We start from the raw sequence: 23,508 nt of genomic DNA on the forward strand, positions 1-23,508 counted from the left end.
TTCTGTAAACCAAGATAGAACCATCCAGGGGAAGGTTCCTTGGGGAGGGGGGCTCACTTGAGCCTCTCATTGGGGAATCTGTGATAGATCTGCTAATTAGTAACACCTGTAATGATATACCCGATCTTTGGGGATACTCAGGCAGGGTGCATCTCGATGCACATGACCTGGACGTGTGCACCTAAGGATCCTTAAAATAAATACCGAGGTAAAATAAATACCAAGGTAAAATAAATACCAAGGTACGACTCTTGATTTTAAGACCAGGAAAAGGCATCACACTCCCAGTTCTCCAGCCACGCTCAGCAGCCACAACTCCCTCTGGTGCAATTCCTGCTTTTCCAGGGTCGCTGCGACGTCAACCTGAAGAACAACAGGAACCAGAGCCCGCTGCACCTGGCTGTGATCCAGGGCCACGTGGGGATGGTGCAGCTGCTGGTGAGCCAGGGCAGCGATGTCAATGCTGAGGATGAGGACGGGGACACGGCCATGCACATCGCCCTGGAGCGCCAGCAGCTCATGGCCCTCGCCATGGAGAAGCGGGAGGGGGACATGGGGGCCTCCCTCCTTTCCAAGGTGAGCTGGGAGCAGAATTCCAGCACCAAGGGGCAGGGAAATGTTCCATGGTACAACAGCAGCGGGTTGTGGGGTCTAGGGGTTGAAGGAAGGTAGGGAAACTCCAAAGTCGGTACAGATGGGGAGCATGGAAACAAACCTTGCTTGTGGGAAAGCAGGAATAGATCCTCCTGAATTTATAGCATGAAAGTTGACATAGTCAGACAGCAATTCAGAGCTGTCTCTGATATTTTTATGAGCATTGTGCACTTCTTTCCTGACATGAGAAAGGTCATGAATTCAGCTGCAGAGCCAAGAGACTCCTGGGTTTAATTCATGCCCCAGAACCACAGCAATTCATTTCTGTCTGATGGCATGGAAAATATGAGGAGAGCTGACCACAGACACCCCAGTTATCTGCAGATGTACAGCAGGGAGAGAGGGGGGATGGAGCAGGCTGAAGGAGAAGGGGGAAGCTGTTACAAAGCCTGAACTGGATTTCTCTGTGCTGCTCTGTATCCATGGACATAAAGATCTAGAAATCACTGCAGGATAGGCCAAAGGTGTGGGGATAATTTAATTCATTGGAAAATCCAGCATAAAATTTTAAATTATTATTATTATTTAATTTGAAATTATCAGAGTAAGTGAAACCACCCATTCCTCCTTTTTAGCTGTCTGGAAAAGCACAGTGCATTGCTCTTCCATCCTGCTCCTTACCAAACCACCAGGAGCTGATGGCTCAAGTGCAGGTCTGAGGTTCTGGCTGCAGGAAGTCCTAAAGAGGGATCTGTGCATGTCATTCCCAGTATTATTTACAGTAACATCATCTCTAAACGCTGTAGATTCCTTCACATCTAATTTTACTTGCCCTGGCTGACATGCTCTGGTCTTTTAAGTCAGTGGAATATGTGACTTGACTTCAAATTGTTTGGGATCATGCACATCAAAATTTGGCTCTTTAAATAGCTGTCATTTAGGGCCCTGTGCAGCAGCTGCTCACCAGTTCTGTGGAGTCTTCAGCTTCTTCCTTTTCACTCCCTGGAGAAGTGAATGCCCATTTCTCTGATTTGTAGGGATTATCACCAGGTAGGATCAGTCTGAGGCACTCCTGGCCCTGAAATGCAAGATTTGAACCCATTATTTACATAAAGACTGAAAGAATCTTTGTGTGTTTTCAAAAAGTTGCACTTGCAAGTTTTAAGCACAAGGTTTAAGACTTTATTTAAATTTTGGTACAAATCAGAGCAGAGGATCAGAAGCTGCTTCTGTTGACAGAGTGTGTTTCTCAACTTCTTTTAGCTGCAGGCTTCTGGCTTCCTGGGAAATGTGGAGCTGAATGTTGGGACTGCCATTGCCTGCTACTTAGCACAAGAAGGAGCAGACATTAATTATGCAAATCATCGGGGAAAGTCTCCTTTGGACCTCATTACAGATGGAAGGATCATCCAGATTGTCAAAGACTTCTCACAGAAATTCAGGTAAGCCTCAGGTAAAGGTTGCAAACCAGAGTTTTCCCCAGCTCTGGTGTCTCTGCAGCTGCTCCAGGAGTGATGGAGCCTCTCTGAGACGCTCTGGATGTCACCCTGAGCACCTCCTGTTTCTTCTGGAACTGCCCTGTGTTTCTGGAGGGGTTATGTGAGGGTGTGTGCTGAGTTTGGAAGGGTTGGGAAAAGCAGATTAATGTGGCTCTATGCAAACTGAGGCCAAGAGGAGCCTGGCCACTGAGGCCAAGAGCAACTTTGCAGAGTAATCCTGGGTTCTGTTTTACTTTCATTTGATTCTTCATTGACAGATATTTAAAGAGAGTGTGACAAAAGAGTGGGCACCGAAACCCACAGAATTTATTCCAGGGCTAGATGAACACTTGTTTTGAAGCTGATAAGAGAAATAGCTGAGAAGATGCCAAAGGGACAGTATAGCAAGTCAAAGCTGGCTTTTGCTCGGGTTCTGAGAAGCATTTGTTTGGATTTTGACTTTGCAAACATGAAAGCAGAGTTCTGTTTGATCTGAGGGCACAGGCTCAGTGCTGTTCCTGCTGGAGGAGGAACCACCCAGCAGTGCTGCCATTGGCCATGCTTCTGGCCCACTGCAAATTACAGGTGAAATGTGTCCCTTTAGCATCTTCCCTAGGAATTCTGTCAGTTCAGTATGTGTTGGATTGAGCTTTTTGCTTAAAAAATGTCATTTTTGTCAGGCTGGCACTTCTCATTACTGGTTTCAGCAGATGATTGTGCTGTTACCTTACTGTTACCTCCAAAAGAGCAGTTTCAACTAGTGTAAATATTCGAGATCCCTGCTCTTTTCCTTTCTTTTTGGACAGAACTAGTCAGGATCCCAGCTGAGCTGTTCCTAGCAGGGCAGGGAAGGTTCCCAGGTTTATCCTCCCTGAGCATGTGCTGCTCTGTCTCTTGGAGGAGTGTTTCCCAGGGATCAGTTCAGTGTTACCCACTGCTGCAGGAGCTTGTGGCTCACATTTCCTGCTGGCTCCTGCTTGCAGGGAACGGCAGGTTTCTTCAGAGAGCTCAACCATCACCTGCAGCCTTCGCCGTGTGCACACCACGCCCAACACCATGACCAACCTCAGTGTCTCCAGCGTGGCAGTGCCCACAGAGTGCCTGGTCTGCTCAGAGCTGGCCTTGCTCATCCATTTCTTCCCATGCCAGCACAGTATTGTGTGTGAAGGTGAGTCCACACTGATTTTTTCCCCTTTTTTAAAATTTTTTTTCTCCCTGTTCCCCCACCCAGCCTCCCTGTCTGCCCTGTCAGAAATCCAGCCCTGCTTAGACACAGAGCTATTGTGCTGTTTGTGTCCTGAAGCAACCCCAGCTTGATTGCAGCATCTCAGACAGCCAAAGTTATCTCTGAAAAACACAGAATGTTCTGCCCACCTGCTGGTTGGGACTCCAGGCAGCTTTGCTTGGGCTCAGAGATGCCTGGGCAATTCAGAGGGAGAGCCAGGTGCCTCAGTTCTGGCTGTCAGTGCTTCATCCCTCAGAAACCTCCTGAGAAGGATTTCCCTCTCCTCTGGCTTTTGTAACTCTTTGCATTTCAGCTGATTTAAGGGCAGCCTGCTCAGACTTGTCAGCAAGTTTATCTCACACGGCACAGTGTGACCACAGGGAATTTGGTCAGGACTCTGTGCCAGACCTTAATCCTTTTCCCCCAGAGCTGTTGGGATCAGTGCAGCAGCTCCAGTGGCACAGAGCAGGGAGGATTTAAAGGTGTTGTGTTTGCTGCTGACCTGGGGAAAATTAAACAAGGGAATAGGGCACAGCTTGGGAAGCAGGTAGTGACCTCATTCCATGCAGGAACAATCCTCAGTTCACCCAGGGAGGCCTCAGGTTGTACAAATCTGATATTCTTGAGTCTGTTGTGGCCTTAATTGTCATCTCTCCTTGTGTCACCTGTGGTAGAATGCTCCAGGAGGATGAAGAAGTGCATCAAATGTCAAGTGACAATAACCAAAAAACTGAAACAAGGTATGTTCTGGCAGTTGCTGCTGATCAGGGCTGTGGGGAGGGTCCTGCACAGTGTTAGTTTGAGGGGCATCAGTGATTTTCAGTGAAATAAGAGAGTTCATTTCTTTTGGCTTTTTGTGTGTGTGTGTGTGTGTGCATTATCCACCTTTAGAGAGAAAAAAAGTAGATTTTCTCAGGTCACCCAGGCCAAGCTCAACTGCATAGACAGGACAGGACATTTAAGGGAGCTTTGCCTGGGCCTGGCTTATTTTGTGTAGTGAAAGCAAACCCCAGGTTCCCCAGTGTGTTCTCACATGGGGTGATTTAACAGTGAAAATTTATGAGGGAGGGAAAATTACATCTTGTGCAAGCCTCACTTGTCCCTGGGCTGAAATCAGTGTCTGTGCAGGGCTGGCATGTCCCAGTGTTTCAATAAAGCTCTTTAGCCCAGTTTCAAACAGATTTGTCTCCTGCCCACATTTCCCAGTGTCAGGATGAGTTGTGATGTCAGCAGGGTTTGTTTTTGCCACTGAAGCCTTTCCCAGAGTGCTTGTGAGGGCTGAGATCACTCTCAGGGCACGTGAGGGTTTAATTGTGTGTCCTGCTGCATGTGACTGAGCATTGTGGGCTCCTTTTTGGAGTCAGGCTCAAGCCTTGTCACCTGATGCCTGGGAAAAAAGCAGGAATCAGTCCCATGGCACTGGGCATGCACAGCTGGCAGAGCCAGAACTCCTCTTTGGAGCTGCACAATGCCAAAAATACCACTTTGACCTGACAGTGGACAGGAGCATTTGTCTTTGCTGCAGACTGGCAGCAAAATAATGATGGGAATTCCAAATAAGACATTTGCAGGCAAGTTTCCAGTGGAGGAGGAACATCAAGGTCTCTCAAATACCAGCAGGATTTCCCCAGCAGTGATGTCTTCAGTGCTTGCCTTTGACAAACTCCCTGTCCCTGAGGAGAGGATTTGAAATCACTTCTTGCACCACTGATGTGCAATTCCAGAATGCTGAGGAAAGGGACATCTGAAGTGAAGTGTAAAGCTGCCTAATCAGTGATTCAGGAGCAGAAGATGAGCAGTGAGAGCTGAAACCAGGAGAATATTTACCTAAGCTCCAGTTAGGCAGGATTTGGGATTCTTTCATTTCACAGAGCTGACCAAATGACTCTTACTTGCGTAGCTTCATGTGCATAAAAATCAACACAAGTCATTCACATGGTTTGTTCTGAATCTTTTTCTCATCCTGAAAGACACACACACATTTCTTAGCCATTTCTTAGCCAGAAATTTGAGTCCCGAGTGTGACCAGGAGGTGGGAGAACACAGTGTGAGAACATCAACCATCTTTGAATATTTTCACTTGAAGGGAGCAGCATATTCCAGAGCACCAAGGCAGGAATCTCAGACAGGATTAAAAAAACAAACCACCAAACCACCCCAAACACACCCAAACCACTGAGCAAGTCAGCAGAGGAAGGCAACAGTCTGTAAAAAGCATCACCCCAAGGCTTTTTATTTAATCCCTGGATGAGACTCAGTGCAGAGAGTGCCGTGTGAATGAAATGCTGCTGCTGAGGGGCAGAACCCCGTGGTTAACCCTGCTCTGACCCCGTGCTCTGCCCACAGACAGCACAGAGGTGGAGTGCAGCCCCAGCTCCGAGTCCACGGAGCAGAGGAAGCTGATGGAGGAGCTGCAGAGCCGCTACCGGCAGATGGAGGAGAGGATCACCTGCCCCATCTGCATCGACGACCAGATCAAGCTGGTGTTCCAGTGTGGCCACGGCTCGTGCCCAGACTGCAGCTCTGCCCTCACCGTGTGCCCCATCTGCCGCCAGGCCATCCGGGAGAGGATCCAGATCTTTGTCTGAGGAGGCTTCGCTCCCCCCGGCCCCACGTCCTCCTCTGCTTCCCTTCTGTCACGCTCTGAGGGGTTTGGCTCCCTGGAAAAAAGAGAGGGAAGCACAGAAGGGATGTGCTGGGGGGAGGAGGAGGAGGAGGAGGAGGAGGCCCTTCTGCCGTGGTGTCCCAGGGAGGGGACAGCCCCTCACCTGTGCTGCTCATCCACCACCACCACTGACCCAGCCACGCTTCCAGAGCAGAGCTGAACAGATTCCCCAGGAGATGCTCCAGAGGCATCCAGCTCCAGGACTGTTGGGAGCTCCCACTCAATTCCTGAGGAGATCCCGGGGATCAGCTCTCCCAGATGTCAGGGACAGGGAGGTGATGTCCCAAATCAGCCCCCTCTGAACCCGTGGGGCTCAACAACAGCACCGAGAGGCAAACCTGGATGTCAGGAGGTCCTAAAGACAGAGCGTGTGCCTTAGAGAAAAAGTAGTGAACACTGATTGGAGAAAATCTGTTACAACAAATATTTCTGACCTCTAAGTGACACTCTTCCTCTTCTTCTTCCATATTTTATTTTATTTTTTCTTTTTTTGGCACAACCGTGTGTTCAGAGACTCCTGAGCTTTCTATCCATAATGCCAAAGGCAGGTGTTAAATACTCCAATCAAAGTGTAAAGAAAATAAATAGTAATAATTAAGATATGGGGGGAGGGGGGGAAAAAAAGGGATTTCATTTTTGTTTCTTTGTTTTGCAGCAAAACTTAATAAAATAAAAGTATATATTTTCCTGAGCATTAAAAATGAATGTACAAACAGTAGCTGCACTCTGAATTCAGCTGTACTGTTTTCCAACTGAGTGAAGAATTATTATCCACTGAGTCATCCTGTAAAGTAAATTTTGGTGGAAGTGTGGCTCTTTGTGTGGGGGGTATCTCTGGTGACACAATGATGCCCAAACCTCCTGTTTGTTACGTATTGAAAGCAATATTTAAACAAACAAAACAAAAAAAACCCTGATTCCTGTGTTCCTCTGCTCCCTTTGTTCGTTAGCAAAGAGGTGGCAAATCTTTTCAAGATATGTTGAACTGTGTGGAATGTGTGGTGGTTATGGGAATATTTATTACTTACAACCCTGTGGTGTATTGAGAAAGTTATTTCACCAATTCTTTCCTCCTAGAGATAATACTTACCAAAATATTCACTTGAGCTTGTTACAGTTTCAATAGGTGTTTTTTTTTAAAATCTGTGAAAATGGATCAGATTTAACCTCTAAATTATTTGCTTGGGTCGTACTTAACACCCAAATAACATAAAGCTGAATTTCAGAATCAACTTTGGTGTAAAAACCAGAGGTGCAGGTTCTCATTCTTTCCCAGAAGTTCATGCTGATGGGAATCCCTTTGGAATAAGTCAGAAATTTCCCCAAAATCTTTGCTGGGGCAGCAAAACAAAAGTGCTCTGCAAAGGCTGCTCTCAAAAAGTACAAATCTGAGCCAACTTCATCCTGTAAGAGCTGCTTTTATCCACCACTTGCTGGTACAAGGGAATCATTTTGCACACTATTTATTACCCCAGCCCCATGCTAAGCTTTTTTTAAAGAATAATTAATTCACAAGCCTCCCCATAAATCCAAAATGCTGAAGGATATTTCACCATGTGTGTTGTATTTGTGCTGGCACCAGGGGAGAGGGGACAGAGGTGGCAAAATGTTCAGTATCTGTTGTGCAATTCTCATCTCTCATTCCAAAGGTGTCCTTTTATTCAGGAAAAACAACATGGAGCATCTGCTTAATTTTTTTAAGATGGTTTCTTTGGGTGCTAAATGAAGAGAGGCTTCCAAGTGATTCTTTTCCCTAAAGGAAAAAAAAATTGTAGGAAGAGTGCAGCCTTTGACTTCCAAGCTGTGCAGCTGTTGCAGGAAATTGAAGTTGTTTAAAAGAGATTTTTTTTTTCCTTTCCTGGCTAATGAAAACAGATTTTGAAGGGAGGGAAGAGCTCCCCTCAATTTTATGTTTTATCTGTTTTCAACTCAAGAGGTGGCAGAAGGCAGCAGGTGCCCCTTTGTGCCAAGAATGTTTTTGGCAAACTTTGCCCCCCACACTGGGCTCAGCTCAGGCTTTGGAAGGGAGAGGGAAGTTCTGGTTTATCTTCCTTGATAAACCTGTGTCAAATCTGCTGAGAGCTCGTGAGACAGGAGAGGTGGGGGAAGATCTTTTTATCATTTTCTGCCCATTTCCTATTGGATTTCTTGCTGGGTTTTCGATTTCTTGCTGGTTATAGGAACAGGGAAGTTGTTCCTGCTGCTGCAGGGAGGGAAGGAGATGCCAGAGCAGTGGGAAATGCTCCTTTAAAGGCAAATACCATCATTGGTTAATTAGTGTGGGTAATGAGCAGCTTTCTGCTTGATGTTTGTGACCAGCTGGTCTCCCAAAAAGGAGGCTTGGATGGGTCCTCTGCAAAGGAGTTCCTGGAGCTTCTGCCATCTCCTGGATGTGTCTCTGGGCCTTCAATATTCCCAAGTTTTTCTGGTGTACAACTTCAATTTTAACAGGTCAGCTCATACTCATACTTGGCACAAGAATTTTCTAAATCTTTTGTTTGGAAGTGTGGCCAAAATTCTGTGTTTTACAGGCACTGAGGGAGTAGAGAGAAGGGAAATAGTTAAAAGGCAGAGTCAGGTAAAGAACCCATCTCTCCTTTATGTTCCCATTAATCAGTGCTGCTCCCAGGATTCCAGGAGCATTGGTCCACCCCCAAATGGATTAATAATATTAATAACAGCTTATTAATACATCCCACCAGCGACAAAAATATCCCCACCCAGGGAAGCAGTTCTTAGTTCAGTGTGGATTCACTTTGTTATCTGTGGTTTGAGAAACCTTTCTCCCTGATTTTATCCCTGAAGTTCTGCTCCCTGCGTGGCCAGGACTGCAGTGCTGAGCTCCTGCCTGGGGTCAGGGCTCCGTGTAATGCGAGGTCAGGCCAGTGCAGGCCCTTCTGTGAGCAGCAGCTCAAACTGACAGTTAAGCAAAATATTCCTTTTTCCTTGCCAGCTGGAGCTGTTTTCAGCTCATTTGTTATTCATCAGAGCATGGATTTTTCTAGGAACATCAGCAGATGCTGATCACGAGGGGCTGCAGGACAGAAAGTGGGAGAATTCTCTTCAGGCCCCAAACATTCCTGTTCTCCCCCTCCCTGGGGAGCATTGCTCCCTGTTAGAGCACACAAAACCCTTTTTTTAGCCTACAACCCACAGAAAAAGCACAAATTTTCAGTGCCATTCCCACAGGAACCACGCAAGAATGTTGGGTTGTTGGTTTTGTTTTCTTTTCCCCCCAAGTTGGGAGCTGAAGGGCTAAATCTGTAAGTGCTTTTTAAAGGAAGGGCTGTGAGGGTTTCCTGATTCCTTTCACATGGGCCACCGAGGAGCTGCTCTGTGGTAAATCACATTCCCTGTGGCCTGGCTTTGGAGCAGTGCCCTGCAGATGAAAATCTTGCTCCTGGTGCCTTGAGCCATCAGATATTGAGTTCTTCTCCTTTCCCCACCTCCGTGCAGATTTCCCAAATCCCAGCAGGGGAAGCTGATGGGAGTGTTTTGTTCCAGTGATGAATAGCAGGCTCTTAGCCCTGAATAAATAAAGAGGTTTCCTGAGAGGTGAGGTTCCTTTGGGACAGTCAGACTGGTGGTTGTTCTCTTGATGCATCTCTTAGCACAGGTTTTGTTGTAATATTTGTTGTCATAGATTGGTTTTGTGTTGTTTTGGGGACTGGGATGAAGCAGTGCCAGTGTCCTGAGAAATGGAGTGGAGATACTGGAAATAGTGCTGAAAATAACATTTCATGGAGGCTGAACAAAGGAAAGGAGAGAAATGCTAAGAATAATCCATAGAGGTGAAAAAATACTTAATTTTGAGCTAAAGGCTGCCCTGGGGAAGGGAGCCATGTGTTGTGTGTTAATGCACAGCCCTGCTTTAAACCAAACATTTCAGCAAATGAGTGAAAAGAGCAAAGCCAGGCTGAGGTGATTGAACAAGGGGAGTGCATCGTGTTGTGCAAACGAGCCCGTGCTTCATGTTCTCCACGGCCCCTCGTTGCCCATTGTGGGTTTTATGCAACATTCCTTCCCTCCCGACAGCTGTTCGGAGCCTGCTGCTTCCCAGAGCTCGGGATGTGCATCCCTGGATGTTGGCTTGGAAAATCCCAGCTCCCTACAATGGAGAATCCAGGTCCTGCTGCTCGCAGGGAGGACAAAGCAGAGTCAGTTCCGTGCCCTGCCTCGCTCCCCTTTCCCCATTACACCGTATGGATTCCCTCAGTGTCATGTGTTCCACTGCTCAGAGACACAAACCAACGCCAGGAATGTTTCTGCTGTCCAAATATAGTCAGGATGACAGATCCTGCCTGGAGTCCAAACCAAATATCTGCACTCCAGAACCTCTAAAACTCAGCAGAACTCTGGAGCTGCAGCAGCAGCTGCCTGGTAAAGTGTGGGGAGTATTTCCAGCTGAGGGTTCTGTGCCCTGCTGGCTCCAGAGGTGCAGGGACTTTATCAGGGGCATTGCTGGTGGGCACAGCAAGGAGATCCTGAGGCTCCTTTAGCTCCACCAGCTGCATCTGGGAGTCCTGAGTGCCTCAGCAGAGGAGCTCTCCTCATCTGACTCTCATTGCCCTAAAAACTGAGGTTTGTCTTGGCCTTACTGCTGAGCTGGTTTCTCAGCAAATATTTGGCTTAAACTTGAATCATTTTGAGAGCGCTCTGCAGCCAGGGGTTTGGTGGGGTTGGGTGTGCTGAATTTCGGTGTGGATGGGCACAGTGCATGCTCAGCATGAGGGGAGAGAAAGCAAAGTGCTTTCCAAGAAACCCTGCTCTCACTGCTGATCCATCCAGGGATAACCTGACAGGGGAGCAGGATCCTAAAATGTCGCAGAGGTCGTGGATCATCTCTGCAGCCCAAGACTCCCATTCAGGCAGCACAAGATAAAAGAGATCGTGTGCAGCGTGGTCTCTTCCCATTCAGAATCGTTCAGTGACTCATGGAAAAGGGTTTTCTTGGCTGTGCTAACCTTTAGTAGCTGCATGGAGAAGTTTTCAGAAACAGTGAGGTGCTAAAAACGCGTTTTACTAAAGCTCTGTGCACTCGCTTTGCAAGGGGCTGTGCTGAGATGGATTTTACATAAACTTTAACTTTCTTTACGTTATGAAGGAAATTGTTGGTCCCCTCAGGCTGTGCTTGTGTGAGTCCCCAGTCTCTGCTTCAAAGCTCATGCTCCCGTGCTCCCCTTCGCAAAAATGAGGCAGTGAGTGGGTGCTTGGAGGGTTTCAGGTTCCCGATCTGCCAGATTCCACAGCGACCTCGGGCAAGTCTCTTCACCTGCCCAGAGCTGGGCTCGGAGCCTGTCCAAGGTGCAGGACAAAGCCCTGCCCTGGGTCAGGACTGGGGGACATTGAACTGCCCCGAGGGACCGGGATGCTCTGGCAGGAGGAGAGGTGGGTGTGCAGAGCATAAATTAAAATCTCCCTCGAGCACTGCTGAGTCCTGCTGGCTCTGGGAGAGGCAGAGGCACTTAAAGCTGTTCCGTGACTGAAACTCAATGTTCTTCCAGCTCTGTGTTTGATAACAATATTTTTCTTTCAAGCCAGTGCTGCCTTACTGGAGAAGAGCTCTTGGCTGGAGGTTTGGAGCCCCATTCCAAGGCAGGTTTTTCCTTCAAGACTCCCCTCTCAATCTGTTCTCATCTGCAGGCTCTAAAAGAAACTTTGAGAGTTCGGGGACTCAGGGCACTGATCAGTTGAGTTTCTCCCTTTGTGCTGTGATTGCAGCTCAAACCACAAACGGGGCTGCATTTGCATCTCTCCCTGGAGCTCCAGATGAAGGATTTTTTCAGTCATGCACAGGCACATTCCTTCTGCCAGTGGTGCTGCTGGGGAAGGAGGAACCATCCCTAGAAAGCTGCAGCAAGCAGCTGAGGGGAGCCAATTCCACAGGAGGGAGAGCCCTGGACCCTGGCTTTGTGCTCTTCCTCCTGCTTCCAGCTTCCCTTTGTAATCCTATCCATTGCTTCCTTGCCTGTTACTCCTTATCCTGTCGTTTTCCTGGGGTCTGGACGACTGCTGCACTTTGTGGTGGTTTTTCTTGGTGAGAATTGAAAAGGAAAATGTTCATGAAATTGTACACCCAGACTCCCTGGCCTTATTTATCCTGAGTTGTTTAAAAGCTCCAGGCTGGCTTTAGTCTGAAAATACATGAAACTTATAAAATGCTGCAGGCTTGATTATGAACTAGGGTGGAAAATATTCCAATTAAAGCATTTTTTCATTATTAAAATTACAAGGCTTTTCTGAACCCTTTCAAATGCCCCCAAGGAATTTTTACATGACCTTCCCCCTCCCTGGCATTTGCTGGTGGAACTGGGAGCTTGCAGAGTTCTTTTCCTCTGCCTGGGCAGAACTGGGGTTGAGTTCACCTCTCCTCAGGACCAGACAGAAAAGTGCAGCAGTCTCTGAAAACCTGAGAGTTTCTGAGGAAGCTTTTTCAGAAAGTCCTGAATTGATTCGTGCCTGGAGATGCCTCAAAGAACCTCCCAGCTTAAGATAAGCTGACAAACCCCTCCAAGCCAGTCTTTGTGACCCCAAATCAGCGTGATTCCGAAAACACTTGATAACCCAATTACACCAGAAACGTGCAGATCCCCAGCCAAGTTTGATGGAAGAGGGGCTGGTGTTTACTTTTGTGTGAGTTTGTAACTCCCTGAGCAGTTTCCCAAGCAGACAAGCCCAGCCTGCTCTCCAGCATCTCATTTTCCATCCGCTCCCGAGGACAGCCCGTGACAAATGACGCTGAGCATCCCCAATGACACATTCCAAGGGGGTGATGTTGCCCTTCTGGATTCCTCTTGCTGCCCCCTCCCCTGGGCTTTTTGGTTTTTTTTTTTTTTTCATTCCATAAAGCTGACAACTGCAGATTTGCCCTCTGTTGATGACACAGTTAAAGAGAAGAGTTCATGTCCACCCCAGCTTGTTTCACTTTGCTGCTGTTGCTCCGCCAGCCCAACTTTCAGCTGCAGTAACATGATCCCACTTGGCAGAGCCTGAGAGAATCTTTGGCACATTGGAAAGAGGCTTAATGTAAAGTCTACTTTTTTTCCCTTTTTCTATTTTTTTTTTTTAATTTTTTTTTTTAGAGCTTTTTGAAACTCCACTGGTTCTGCACAGCTCTGGCAGTAGCTGCAGGGCTACTCACAAACGCTCCAAATGTGAGCTCAAGGATTACAGATGCATTCTGTGCAGGGAATGTCTTGAGTGCCTGTCCCATCTCCTTCCAAAAACTCCTAAAGGACGACATGGATCAGGCAGAACAACTTTCTGCAGGCAGAAGGAAAAGCTCCCTGTCCCTGGACAAGAAGAAGAGCAGTGGCTGGAGAACCACGGTGGGATTTTTGTGTCTGTTCCCTGCGCTGGCTTTGCTGGTGGTTGTGGAATATCCAGCTGGAGCTGCAGTTCAGGAAATTCAGGTGAGGAGAAGGGATCTGCTTCTCAAACGCCTGGGAGGGGAGTAGGGTGTGGGGTGTCAAATAGAGGTGATTGTGTGTTGCAGTTAGAGGCTGGGATCTAAAGAGATAAATATCTAAATAAATATCTAAAGAGATAAATATCTAAAGAGATAAATATCTAAAGATCTAATCTAAAGAGATAAATATCTAAAGATCTAATCTAAATAAAGAGATAAATATGTAAATATCTAAATAGATCAATCGATCTGAATAAATCTCTAAATAAATCTAAATAGAGGGTAGATCTAAACAGATCTGTAGATAAATGGATCTGAATAGAGAAATAGATGTCAGTAGATAAATGGATCTATAGATTAAAAAGATCTAAATAGAGAAATGTCTGAGAAGGCGACAAGATGTGTTTAGGGCTGTTTGAGCCCCCTCTTCTTGCAAAGGATCCCAGAAGATAATTGTGCATCCCAGAGGAATCAGGGGGTTGGAGCTGTGTGTGCAGCCTGGGACAAGCAAACAGGGAACTCACACAAGGTTGGGGTGGTTTTCCCTCGGAGCTTTGGCTGTTCTGTGGATTCCCCACTTGCCCAGCCCAGGCTGATGTGGCATTGCCTGGATTGGGATTTCTGTGCTGAGCTGAGCTGAGCTTCCCTGCACTCCAGGCTTTGTGGTGTGGGGTCTAAGCTGGGACCTCCAGAACTCTCGGCTGCCTCTGTTTTGTGGTCCATCCCTGGGCGGGATGTGCTGGGACACTGAATCCAGAGGTGACCATGGCAAAGCTCTGGGACTCTCACAAGTTGATCTTCACTTTTTCCTTTAGCTTAATTTTAGCCTTGAATTTTATTTAAAAAAAGAATCTTTAGGTACATCCTCTCCTGGTTTTTGTGTGTATGAACATCCTGGCACTACCCCCTTCATTTGCATCACATGCTCAGGCTGTTATTAATTGGTCCTAATTCAGAGTGATGTGTCTGTTTGGCTTGAGGGGAACTGCATGGCTGGGAGGGAGAAGGGAATTAATTACAGTCATTACAGTTCAGTGAAGTAAATTACTGGAGGTCTGAGTGCACAGGGTGAATAATTCAGAGCAGGGCTGTTGGCCAGTGTCTCCCTTTATATATGTATGTATTTTTAAATTTTTCATTTATTTTTATATATATAATTAATATTATTATATATATGACTGGTATTATTTTATCATAAAATTTATCTTATTACAACATTTATCTTATTTTAATATAAGATTGATCTTACATCTATAATTTATCTCTATATATTTTTATATATTATTTCTATTATTTTTATATGTAGATAGAATTTATATATATTTTTAATATATATATTGTTGAGAGAGAGAATTTAATACTCTCCTTCCAGTATCTCCCAAACATTTGGAGTATTTGAGACCTTAACCCACAGCTCACTGGGTTTCTTCCTGGGGGTGTCTGACCTTTTCAGTTCCATATATCCCCAAAATCTTGGCTCTTTGGCACCCAGCCAGATCCTTTGATTGTGCTGGGGATTTTTAACTGGGTCACTGCGCTGCTGTCTGACCCCCAGGCCTGAGCTGCAGCCTTTGGGTGGTTCCCCACCCTTCCCCCATTCATTTGGCCGACACTTTCTGTTAATTAAAAGCATCTTTGTTGTGCCAGTGATGGCTAAAACAGAGCCTGGAGGAGAGCAGAGCCCAGGTTTGAGCAAAGAACTCGACCCTCGGCACCTCTCTGGATCCCACAGGTCAGTGACTGATGCTCTGATCTCCTTGGTTTGGATTTTGAGGACAACTGAGACATTATTTTAATTTCCCCCCTTTGTCCATTCAGCACTAATGGCTTTAAGCTTTTATGCTCAGTGGTTGTAGAAAAGAAATCGTTTTCCTCCCTTGGGGCTGCAGTTTTCCTTGCAGAAGGAGAAGCCAGCAGGCTCCATCTGGCTGGAGTTGTCCCAGGGGACTGGGAGAGCTCAGGATTCCCCCTGTGCTGGAGGGATTTAACAGCCAGAGGAGACAAACTGGGCTGTGCTGCTGCTCCCTGTGCCCCAGAAACTGGGAATGGCACCAGCTGTGGGGTCGGTGGGTTGTAGAGGCTGGGTTGCAAATCCAGAGTGCCCCAGCTTTGCCAGAACATCCAGCACGAGGACAGAGAAACCCTGAGGAGCTTTAACACCTCGCTCACCCCAGTGTGAAGTTAACAACTCCTGAGTCAGAGTCTTCTGGAGACTGACAGAATTCCCAGTAATCCTGATGCCAGGATAAATGTGTAACCAGCCCCAATCCTGGCACGGATCCTGGAGAAAACAACAAAGGGAGGATTTGCATAATTCTCCTCTACTTGAAAGAACTTCGAGAAAAATAAAAGGGGAAAATACCTTATTACGCTGTAATTATGAGCTAATCTCCTCCTGGCTCCTCTTGCAGCTCCAGCAGATCCTCCACCTTGCCTGTGCTGCTCAAAAGGAGGCAGAATTTTCCTTTCTTAGCCCAAAAAAATGGCATTGTCAGAGTAGAATCAGAGCTAAAACCCTCTGGGGGTGAAGGGAGAGGGGCGGCAGCCAGTGACCCACATCCCACGTGCCCAGGGAGGAAGGGGCAAGGCCTGGAGCTGAGCAAACCAAAAAATGGGATCCAAACCCTGCCAAAATCTGCAGCCAGCAGGGAGGTGTTGGCTCCCAGCTCTGTCACCATCCTGGTCCTTAAGAGGTGGTGCTGGTTTCTGAGGGTGAGCCAGCTGCAGGGAACACTGAAATCTGTCCTTGGAGGAAAGAAAGGTGCTGAGATGAGGTCAGGATGGAAGGAAATGGGGCTGTCAGACATGAGCAGGAGAAGGTTTCCTGCTGGGAGCTGCGCCAGCCTGTTGAAGGCATGGAAAGGTGCTCGTGCTTCGGGCAGGACCAGGAGCTGTCCCCTCAGGCCTCTTCTCTCGCCCCTGCCTTGCTGTGACAGCAGGGATGTGCTGTTTTGGCTCCCAGGGCCTCAGCTCTTCCATGAGGAAACTGGAGACAGCTCTTGCTGCCTGTGGAATGTGCTGTGAGGCCGGACAGACTCTCGTGGTGCAGCTTCTGTACCATGGCCACTGTCTGTGGCTCTTGGTGCCTCTGGAGCCCAGAGATTTTCAGTGTCTCAGCCCCAAAAAGGGGAGACAGAGCTGGAAGACTTCCAGAAAACCCTGTTGGGCCCCATTCATTTCCCTCCAGGTACTAAAAGGCTTTTCTAGCTGGAGTCAGACGTGTCACAAAATGTGATGGCTTTTGCTGTTCGATGCTTTAAAGGCACTCCAGGGTTTCCAGGGCTCCTGTTTGCTTTGAAGGCATTTCAGATGCACAGCACAGCTCTCTGAAAGAGCTCCCTGCACAAAGAGCTGCCTGTTTTAGTCATTTCTCCAGATTTACATTTCTTCTGTGGCAAAGAGAGGAGGAAATGAAAACTTTCCAGGCAGAGCTGCGGCACTTGCTGTGGCCAGGAGCCTCCTGAGGCCTCAGTTCTGCTCTCCAGGAGGAGAGTGGCTGTTTTGGGATGATGCAGGACCAGTCTCATCCCTTCCATACCCCCAAGGCAGAACCAGCAGTGCTCCCCAGCCCCCAGGTGTCCTGTTTCACACAGTTTTTATTCTACACCGTCCTGGAGTCTCTCCCATCTCCTCCAACCTCCTGTTTTGTCTTTAAGGAAGATGTCTCAGCCCTGCACATCCCAGCTCCTCCTCGGCCCCCAGCGCGGAGCAGACGCTACACGATCACCCCGGGGCACCTCAAGTGGGACCACTTCAACCTCACCTACAAGTAAGGCCTGGAATGAGCCCCAAAAATGATCCTGGGGCCTGAGCTTTTCCTGCTGTATCCAATGGCTTTGGATCTTGGCCCTGAGGCTTTTGCTGAGCCGTGTGCCAGGGCAGGGAGAGCTGCTGGAGCCACTCCACCGCAGGAATATTTCGACAAATGCTGCACCTCTCACTGGAGTGGAACTGTTCAGGGAAGATTCAGACTCCCCACAACAGGGACCTCCCTCAGAAGGTCGTGATTGAGGATTAGTTCTGTCATCCTGGTGGTTTTTTAAGAGCTCTGTATGAACCGAAATCCGCGCCGAGGGAGATCACTGGTGGAATGTGACCCCAGGATTTCTGTGATTGCAGGGCTCTCAGTGCCGAGGGATTTTAGGAATCTCTCTCACTGTGCCTGCTGACAAATAAACAATAAAAAGCCCTTGATGACAGTCCCGTGGTGAGGGAAGGCTCTACTCCTTCCCCTTGTGCTCATCCCAAACAGGCTCAGCCTCGTGAGAGCCTTCATTGCCCAGGTTTGCCCTCATGAACAGCCTGGCTTGATACGAAACCTTCTGCTCCCTTTAGGATGTGCTGGGACGAGGGGAGAACATAATCAGCATAGCTAAAAAACATCCAGAGGGGATAGAGAATATGCCCAGCTTTTCCCAATTGCTCCACTTGAGGCAATTCCCTGAATGCAGATCTTCCTGTGGGACGAGGTAAGTTCCTAGGAGCCACCCGTGCATTTCCATGGTCCAAGCAGGGCTTCTTCCAGCTTTTACCAGGAGTTTTCCCAGAGTTTGCCCTGTGGCCTAAGCAAAAACCTCTTCTGAGTCTCTATCCTGAGGGATTAGAATTTTTTTCAAAGGAAATAACTCCTTTTCCTATGGATTTTTTCCAAGGAAATAACTTGTTTTCCTATCAAACCTTTGACATCCATTGGAACCCTTTTGGAAGTGCTGCCTGACAGTATTCCACACCAGTGTCTGCACATCTGTGGGAGCCCAAGGGTCAGGAGCAAGAATTCCCTGCTGCTGGAATGCAGCTCTTTCTTCTTCTGGCGACACTGCACAGCAGACTGGGACATAATCAGGATAAAAACAGTTTTCCAAGAGAACCTGTGCAGGAGAGGAAGAACAAAAGCTGGAGTTAGTCCAGAACATGTGATTGTAAAGAATATCAGGAATTTATTCACCCCTCTGGGGGCTTTATTAAATATTATTAACATCCAGCTCCAGCTACTCCTGATCCGAACCTCTTGCAGTGAGTGCTTTGAAACACTGGAGAAATCCTTGATTGAAGCAGCCCTGGAGAGCCTCCAGCTGTTTGAGGAGCCAGGGGTGTTTTCCTGAGGCTGTCCTGTGTGTCCCTGCAGGATCCTGTCCTTCCCAAGGAACCTCCTGAGCGCCAGGGACACGCGCCGGGGGCTGGCGGCCGCGTTCCGCATGTGGAGCGAGGTGTCCCCGTTCAGCTTCAGGGAGGTCCCACGGCACCTCCCCAGTGACCTCAAAATTGGTGAGTCCCCCCCCGGGATCCTGAGCTGGGGCAGGGAGCTGTGGGGTGTGCTAACTCCAGCAATTCCAGTGTGTAATCCAGGAGCTGGGAGGCAGGAGAGCCCTCCCGTGCTGTGTGGACTCAGCAGCGCCTCTTGGATAAGGTTTGGGGTGTCCTTTTGCCTTTAGGCAGGCAGAGGAAAACTGCTTTTGTCTGCTCAAGGAAATATTAATGTCACAATTCACACTTTCTGTGAATGGTGGTTGGGAAGTTTCAGGCATTTGCCAAGAGTGAATCCTCAGATTCTGGGGTGGGATCCCACAGGTGGGGAAAGCCACAGGAGAATAAGAATCCACAGGTTCTTACTCCACAGATGGTGAAACCGAGTGTTGGAAGGTGGAGTGACAGCCCCAGGGTCACACAGAGCCACAGAGCAGGTGAAGGATTCCAGCTGTTGGTGGGTTCAGGCTCCCTTTCGCTGGTCCCACTGGTGCAGTCATTGCTCCATCCCTTCCCTCCTCCCCTCAAGTGCTCTGTGGCTGCTCCTGAGTTTTCCTGGGGCCTAGAAAAGGTCAGTGCTGAGGTGTTTCCTGCTCAGCCTCAAGCCCAGATGTCAATTCTGTCTGGGATTTCTGTGTGTGAAGCACAAGATTCCCTGTGCCAAGGGCACAGCCGGCAGATTCACCCTCATTTTGCAACACGTTCCCCTCTGGTGCTGCAGGACGTGATGTTCCTCCCAGGACTCTGTCCTGCCACCACCTGGAGCTCCCAGTGCCCAATTCCAGGGATTCAGGATCCACTGTGATCCTGCTGCAGCTATGACTCCAAAGCATCTGCTTATTTATGTTCAAAATGGAGCAATCCAGGGGTTATCAGCTCTGTCCAGCCTCTCCCTCAAAAAGATCATTTCCACGTGGTGTTGCAAAAGGAGCTCAGCATTCCCCACTGGAAAACAAATTCACTGGAGCAGCTCTAAATCCAGGGTCAGCACGGGGCTGAGTGTTGCTGTCAGTCCTGAGAAATGCTTTGCATTTATCCTTCATTTTGTGGCTCTGGAGGTTGGAAAAAACCTGGGATCCCACCAGAGACCTTTCCAGTGATCCAGGGGCTTCCTGGCAGGCTGATCCTGCTGGATACCCCTCAACCTGCTGCTTTTTCCACAGGTTTCTACTCCATCAACCACACGGACTGCCTGGAGTCCCTGACCCACCACTGCTTCGATGGCACCACGGGGGAACTGGCCCACGCCTTCTTCCCACCCCATGGAGAAATCCACTTTGATGACCATGAGTATTGGATCCTGGGGAACACCAGGTTCAGCTGGAAGAAAGGTAACACAGGGAGCACATGGTGGAGGCCTGGGATTTAGTCTGGGATTTGCCTGATCTGGGAAAGAGACAACAGAAACAGTTGGGATTTTATTGTGGGTTTGGAAGTCGTTCCTCCAGCTGTGCGGTGGCAGGGCCATTTCTTGCTGGAATTACTGGAATTAGTGGAATTACTGGATAGTTCAACCACATCCTTAGTTAAAATCCGCGTGCTGGGTGCTGCCAAGAGGCTTGAGTTTGACTCCACGCTGTGGGGGATGCAGAGGTCAAACCTCTTTCAGACTGGAATCTTCCCAATCCCATTTCTTCAGCTCAGGGCTGTGGAAACAAAGTGAGGAGGGTCACTATTGCACTGGGTCAAACTTTGCTGGTCCAGAGCAGCTCTCCTGGAGCCTGGCACTGCTCTGGGTCCTGCTGCTGGAAATTAGAAGCACATGGAAATAATTGGCTCTGTTTGGGCCCAAGCAGCTACGGAGAAGATGAAACTGGGACAACACTGCCTGTTCTACTGCTGAAATCTTCCCCCTGGTTTTCCACCAGGAAGAATTGTGGGATAAAGCAGAGCTGTACACCAGTTGTACTTTGATATGACACACAATTCCAGCTGGTTTTCCTTTTCCCCCAGGAGTTTGGCTCACAGACCTGGTCCATGTGGCAGCCCACGAGATCGGACACGCCCTGGGCCTCATGCACTCCCTGAACCCCAACGCCCTCATGCACATCAACGCCACCCTGACTGGCAAAAAGACCATCTCCCAGGATGAGGTGTGGGGAATCCACAGGCTCTACGGTGAGGAGCAGGGATCTGCTCTGCAGGGCTTTGCCTGGATGCTGTGGAGCTCTCATGGTGTCACATCCCACCTCCAGCTCTTGTGCTCCTGCTTTAGATCGTTCCCCATCCCAGCTCCACGTTGTTCCTTCTGAGCACAAACTGACGAATTTCACCTAAATTGGGTCTCTCCATCTCCCCCAGCCCCTCTGACACCTCCTCTCCTCCTGTTTCAGGCTGTAAGGACAGGTTATTTATGTGCCCATCGTGGGCAAAAAAAGGCTTCTGTGAGAAGCGCAGGAAGCTGATGAAGAAGCACTGCCCGTCCACCTGTGACTTCTGCTACGGTATCCAGGGGTTTTTCTGGGATTTGGGGTGAGGGCTGCACAGAGGGAGGAGGTAAAAGGGCGGTTGGGATAGGGAGGATCTTAATTTCACGCCAGAACTCAGTGGACACAAGTGATCCAACTCCAAGCAGCACAACAGAGATGGTGTCTTGTACATCTGAGTCCAGATCCAGGCCTGGAACGAGGACTAATTAAACATTGATGGAGTAGAACATTAAATTGTCCCATTCCTCTCTGGTGTAGCTGAGCCAGGGAATAGCCATGCAGAGAGAGGGGCTGCAGAGCAGGTCCTGAAGCAGGGAGGGGACAGAAACAAGACAAAGGACAGCTCCAGCACAGCTGGACTGGAGCTGCTCCACAGAACAGGAGATAAGGGATGTTAATCACCTGATCCAGTCTCAGGTTATGGATCCAGATGAGGAATCAATGCAGGACCAGGTTAAGTTGCTGCAGCTGTGGAATTAAATTCAGATAAATACTACTGGCCTTAGGATGTCCTGTTTAACCAGTGCCTCTTTCTTCAGCACAGAGATACTCCTTTAGACCACATTAATGAAAGATGCAATCAGATAATTACAAACCCAGATATTCCATGGGCTTTTCAGGCACTGGCCTGTTCATCTCCTCTTCCATAGCTGTGAAGGGGGAAGTTGATTTTTATCCACCTCAGTTCACACACCACAGAATTTTTATCTTTGCCCATTAATTATGTTACTTGTCTGTCCAATAACTGCTCAGAACAAGGCACTTCTAAATGAATACTTTTAAGGCTCCTTAAATGATGATTTTGTGAAAGTGTTTTGGGGTAGCTAAAGCTCGTTAACTTTGCCATTTCCTTCTCTCCCTGGACAGAATTCCCATTTCCAACGGTGCCCCCCACTCTGCCCCCACCAAGGACCAAAACCAAGACAGTTTCTGAGGGCAGGAACGTCACCTTCCGCTGTGGGCAGAAGATCATCCATAAAAAAGGCAAAGTCTAGTAAGTGCTCTGTCCCTTCTCCCAGGCCTTAGCAGACTCTACACACCAAAAACCATGAGGAAGGATGACAAAGCAGGGTAAAGAAGAATGGAGTTTATAATCTGGAGCTTAAAAAGGATAAAATCCAATCTGTATCTGTTGCACAAAGCTAATTCCTACCATCAAGCCAAGTTCCCTGGCTATATTCTGCAGAAAAACCTGAAATTTAAATTTAGCCTTTCAGTTAATAATTAATTGGTTGTTACTAAATTATGAACAGGTTCTGGATGTATCTAAAATTTAGGTTGGCTCAAATCCATGAGTTGGTTTAGACTCAGGACTGTGCCCTGTTAAACCTCATTCTCCACCTGAAATACAGACTAAACCTCAACTGTGTTTTGTTAAAGTCTCTGCTCTACACTTATTCAGCAAAATTTCTTAGTAGAAATAACCCCTACCACAAATATTCAGTTTAATTTCTATTATTTTTTTCTTCTGACAGCTGGTACAAAGATAAGGAGCTTCTGGAATATTCATATCCAGGTTATTTATCCCTAAATGAAGATCACATGAGCATCATTGCAAATGCAATTAATGAAGGAACTTACACTTGCATAGTGAAGAAAAAAGAAAGAATCCTGACTACTTATTCCTGGAGAATCAGACTGAAGCACTGACACAGCCCTGGAATGAGCCCTTCCAAGTTCCTGCTGCTTCTGTTTCCAATTGTTTCTTTGGCATTTTATTTTTAATCTCCAGTAGTGCAACTGAATTCTCCATCAGCTGCTTCGGTACCCTGAGCAAAAGAGACTCTGAGACTGTTACTGGGATGTCAAACTCTTCCAGATTCGTTTTAATGACAAAGAATTTATCAACTATTTGCTGTACAGAGGATTAAAAACCATTGTTTTTGTAAGAAAAGTGTCAGACAGAGCTGTGTGGGGCACTGTGAACTGCTACAATCCAGGAGCAGCCTCTGCCCCAGCCCCCAGAACACTGGGATGGCAGGAAAAGGACAAGTTTTATACTCTGGGAATGTTTTCCTGCCATTTTTTACACCCTGGTGCAGTGCAATAGAAGAAATTACAAGGTTAAGCCTTAATTTCACTTTTCTTTCACTGGTCAGAAGGATGAGGATCACACAAACCCTGGTTTGCTCCTCAGTTGTCCATTCCAAGATGTTCAGTTCAAGGATCCACGGCAAAGCTTTTCCCCCAAAGTGCTTTCCTGTGGTCTGTGGGTTTTCCTCTTATCCCAAACAGGCATTTAGTGCTCAGAGCTTGGTCCTTGAGGGGTCTGAGCCTTGAGTCCTGGGGGAGATGAGGTGGTTTCCTCCTCCAGGCAGCCAGAATGAGGTAAAAGTGCCACATCCAGCTGGAAAAGAGCTTAGGAGTGGCTGGCAAAGCTGGGGGCAGGGAAGCTGGGAAGGGAATCATTCCATGTCATAGCCAAACTATGCAGTGGGGTCATGGTTTAATCCTTCAGAGCTTCC

The 23,508-nt window shown here is 47.8% G+C and overlaps 2 protein-coding genes across 5 annotated transcripts in view; both read left to right on the forward strand.

Annotated features, from left to right (window-relative positions):
• The window catches only part of MIB2 (mindbomb E3 ubiquitin protein ligase 2), a 39,308-nt gene extending 32,429 nt beyond the window's left edge, over positions 1–6,879 (forward strand). For all 3 annotated transcript variants that reach the window (XM_017744051.1, XM_017744052.1, XM_017744054.1), the window contains 5 exons: positions 346–576; positions 1,858–2,036; positions 3,056–3,240; positions 3,972–4,037; positions 5,644–6,879. In XM_017744051.1, coding sequence (XP_017599540.1) covers positions 346–576; positions 1,858–2,036; positions 3,056–3,240; positions 3,972–4,037; positions 5,644–5,885 — 903 coding nt within the window. In that variant the 3' untranslated portion in view covers positions 5,886–6,879. The remainder of the gene's footprint in view (positions 1–345; positions 577–1,857; positions 2,037–3,055; positions 3,241–3,971; positions 4,038–5,643) is intronic.
• A 1,773-nt stretch (positions 6,880–8,652) lies between these two features.
• On the forward strand, positions 8,653–23,111 carry MMP23B (matrix metallopeptidase 23B). 2 transcript variants are annotated; one of them, XM_017744060.1, is made up of 10 exons: positions 13,580–14,486; positions 15,018–15,102; positions 17,027–17,139; positions 17,706–17,839; positions 18,496–18,635; positions 19,778–19,945; positions 20,568–20,732; positions 20,948–21,058; positions 21,911–22,037; positions 22,519–23,111. In XM_017744060.1, exons 4-10 carry the CDS (start codon positions 17,772–17,774, stop codon positions 22,691–22,693), a joined length of 954 nt encoding a protein of 317 aa, XP_017599549.1. In that variant the 5' UTR covers positions 13,580–14,486; positions 15,018–15,102; positions 17,027–17,139; positions 17,706–17,771; the 3' UTR covers positions 22,694–23,111. The 2 variants fall into 2 exon arrangements, with proteins under 2 accessions (XP_008639396.1, XP_017599549.1); XM_008641174.2 differs by lacking the exons at positions 13,580–14,486; positions 15,018–15,102; positions 17,706–17,839 and adding an exon at positions 8,653–13,374.
• Positions 23,112–23,508: the final 397 nt, after the last annotated feature.

This window comes from Corvus brachyrhynchos, unplaced genomic scaffold, assembly GCF_000691975.1.
Source record: "Corvus brachyrhynchos isolate BGI_N302 unplaced genomic scaffold, ASM69197v1 scaffold68, whole genome shotgun sequence".
Lineage (NCBI taxonomy): Eukaryota > Metazoa > Chordata > Aves > Passeriformes > Corvidae > Corvus > Corvus brachyrhynchos.

Excerpts from the sequence above, each read along its gene's own strand:
- MMP23B (XM_008641174.2), top strand. The coding sequence starts at position 13,204 with ATGGATCAGGCAGAACAACTTTCTGCAGGCAGAAGGAAAAGCTCCCTG. Across the intron at positions 19,946-20,567 it reads CAGGTTCAGCTGGAAGAAAG|GAGTTTGGCTCACAGACCTG; the intron begins GTAACACAGGGA and ends CTTTTCCCCCAG. Across the intron at positions 22,038-22,518 it reads CATAAAAAAGGCAAAGTCTA|CTGGTACAAAGATAAGGAGC; the intron begins GTAAGTGCTCTG and ends TTCTTCTGACAG.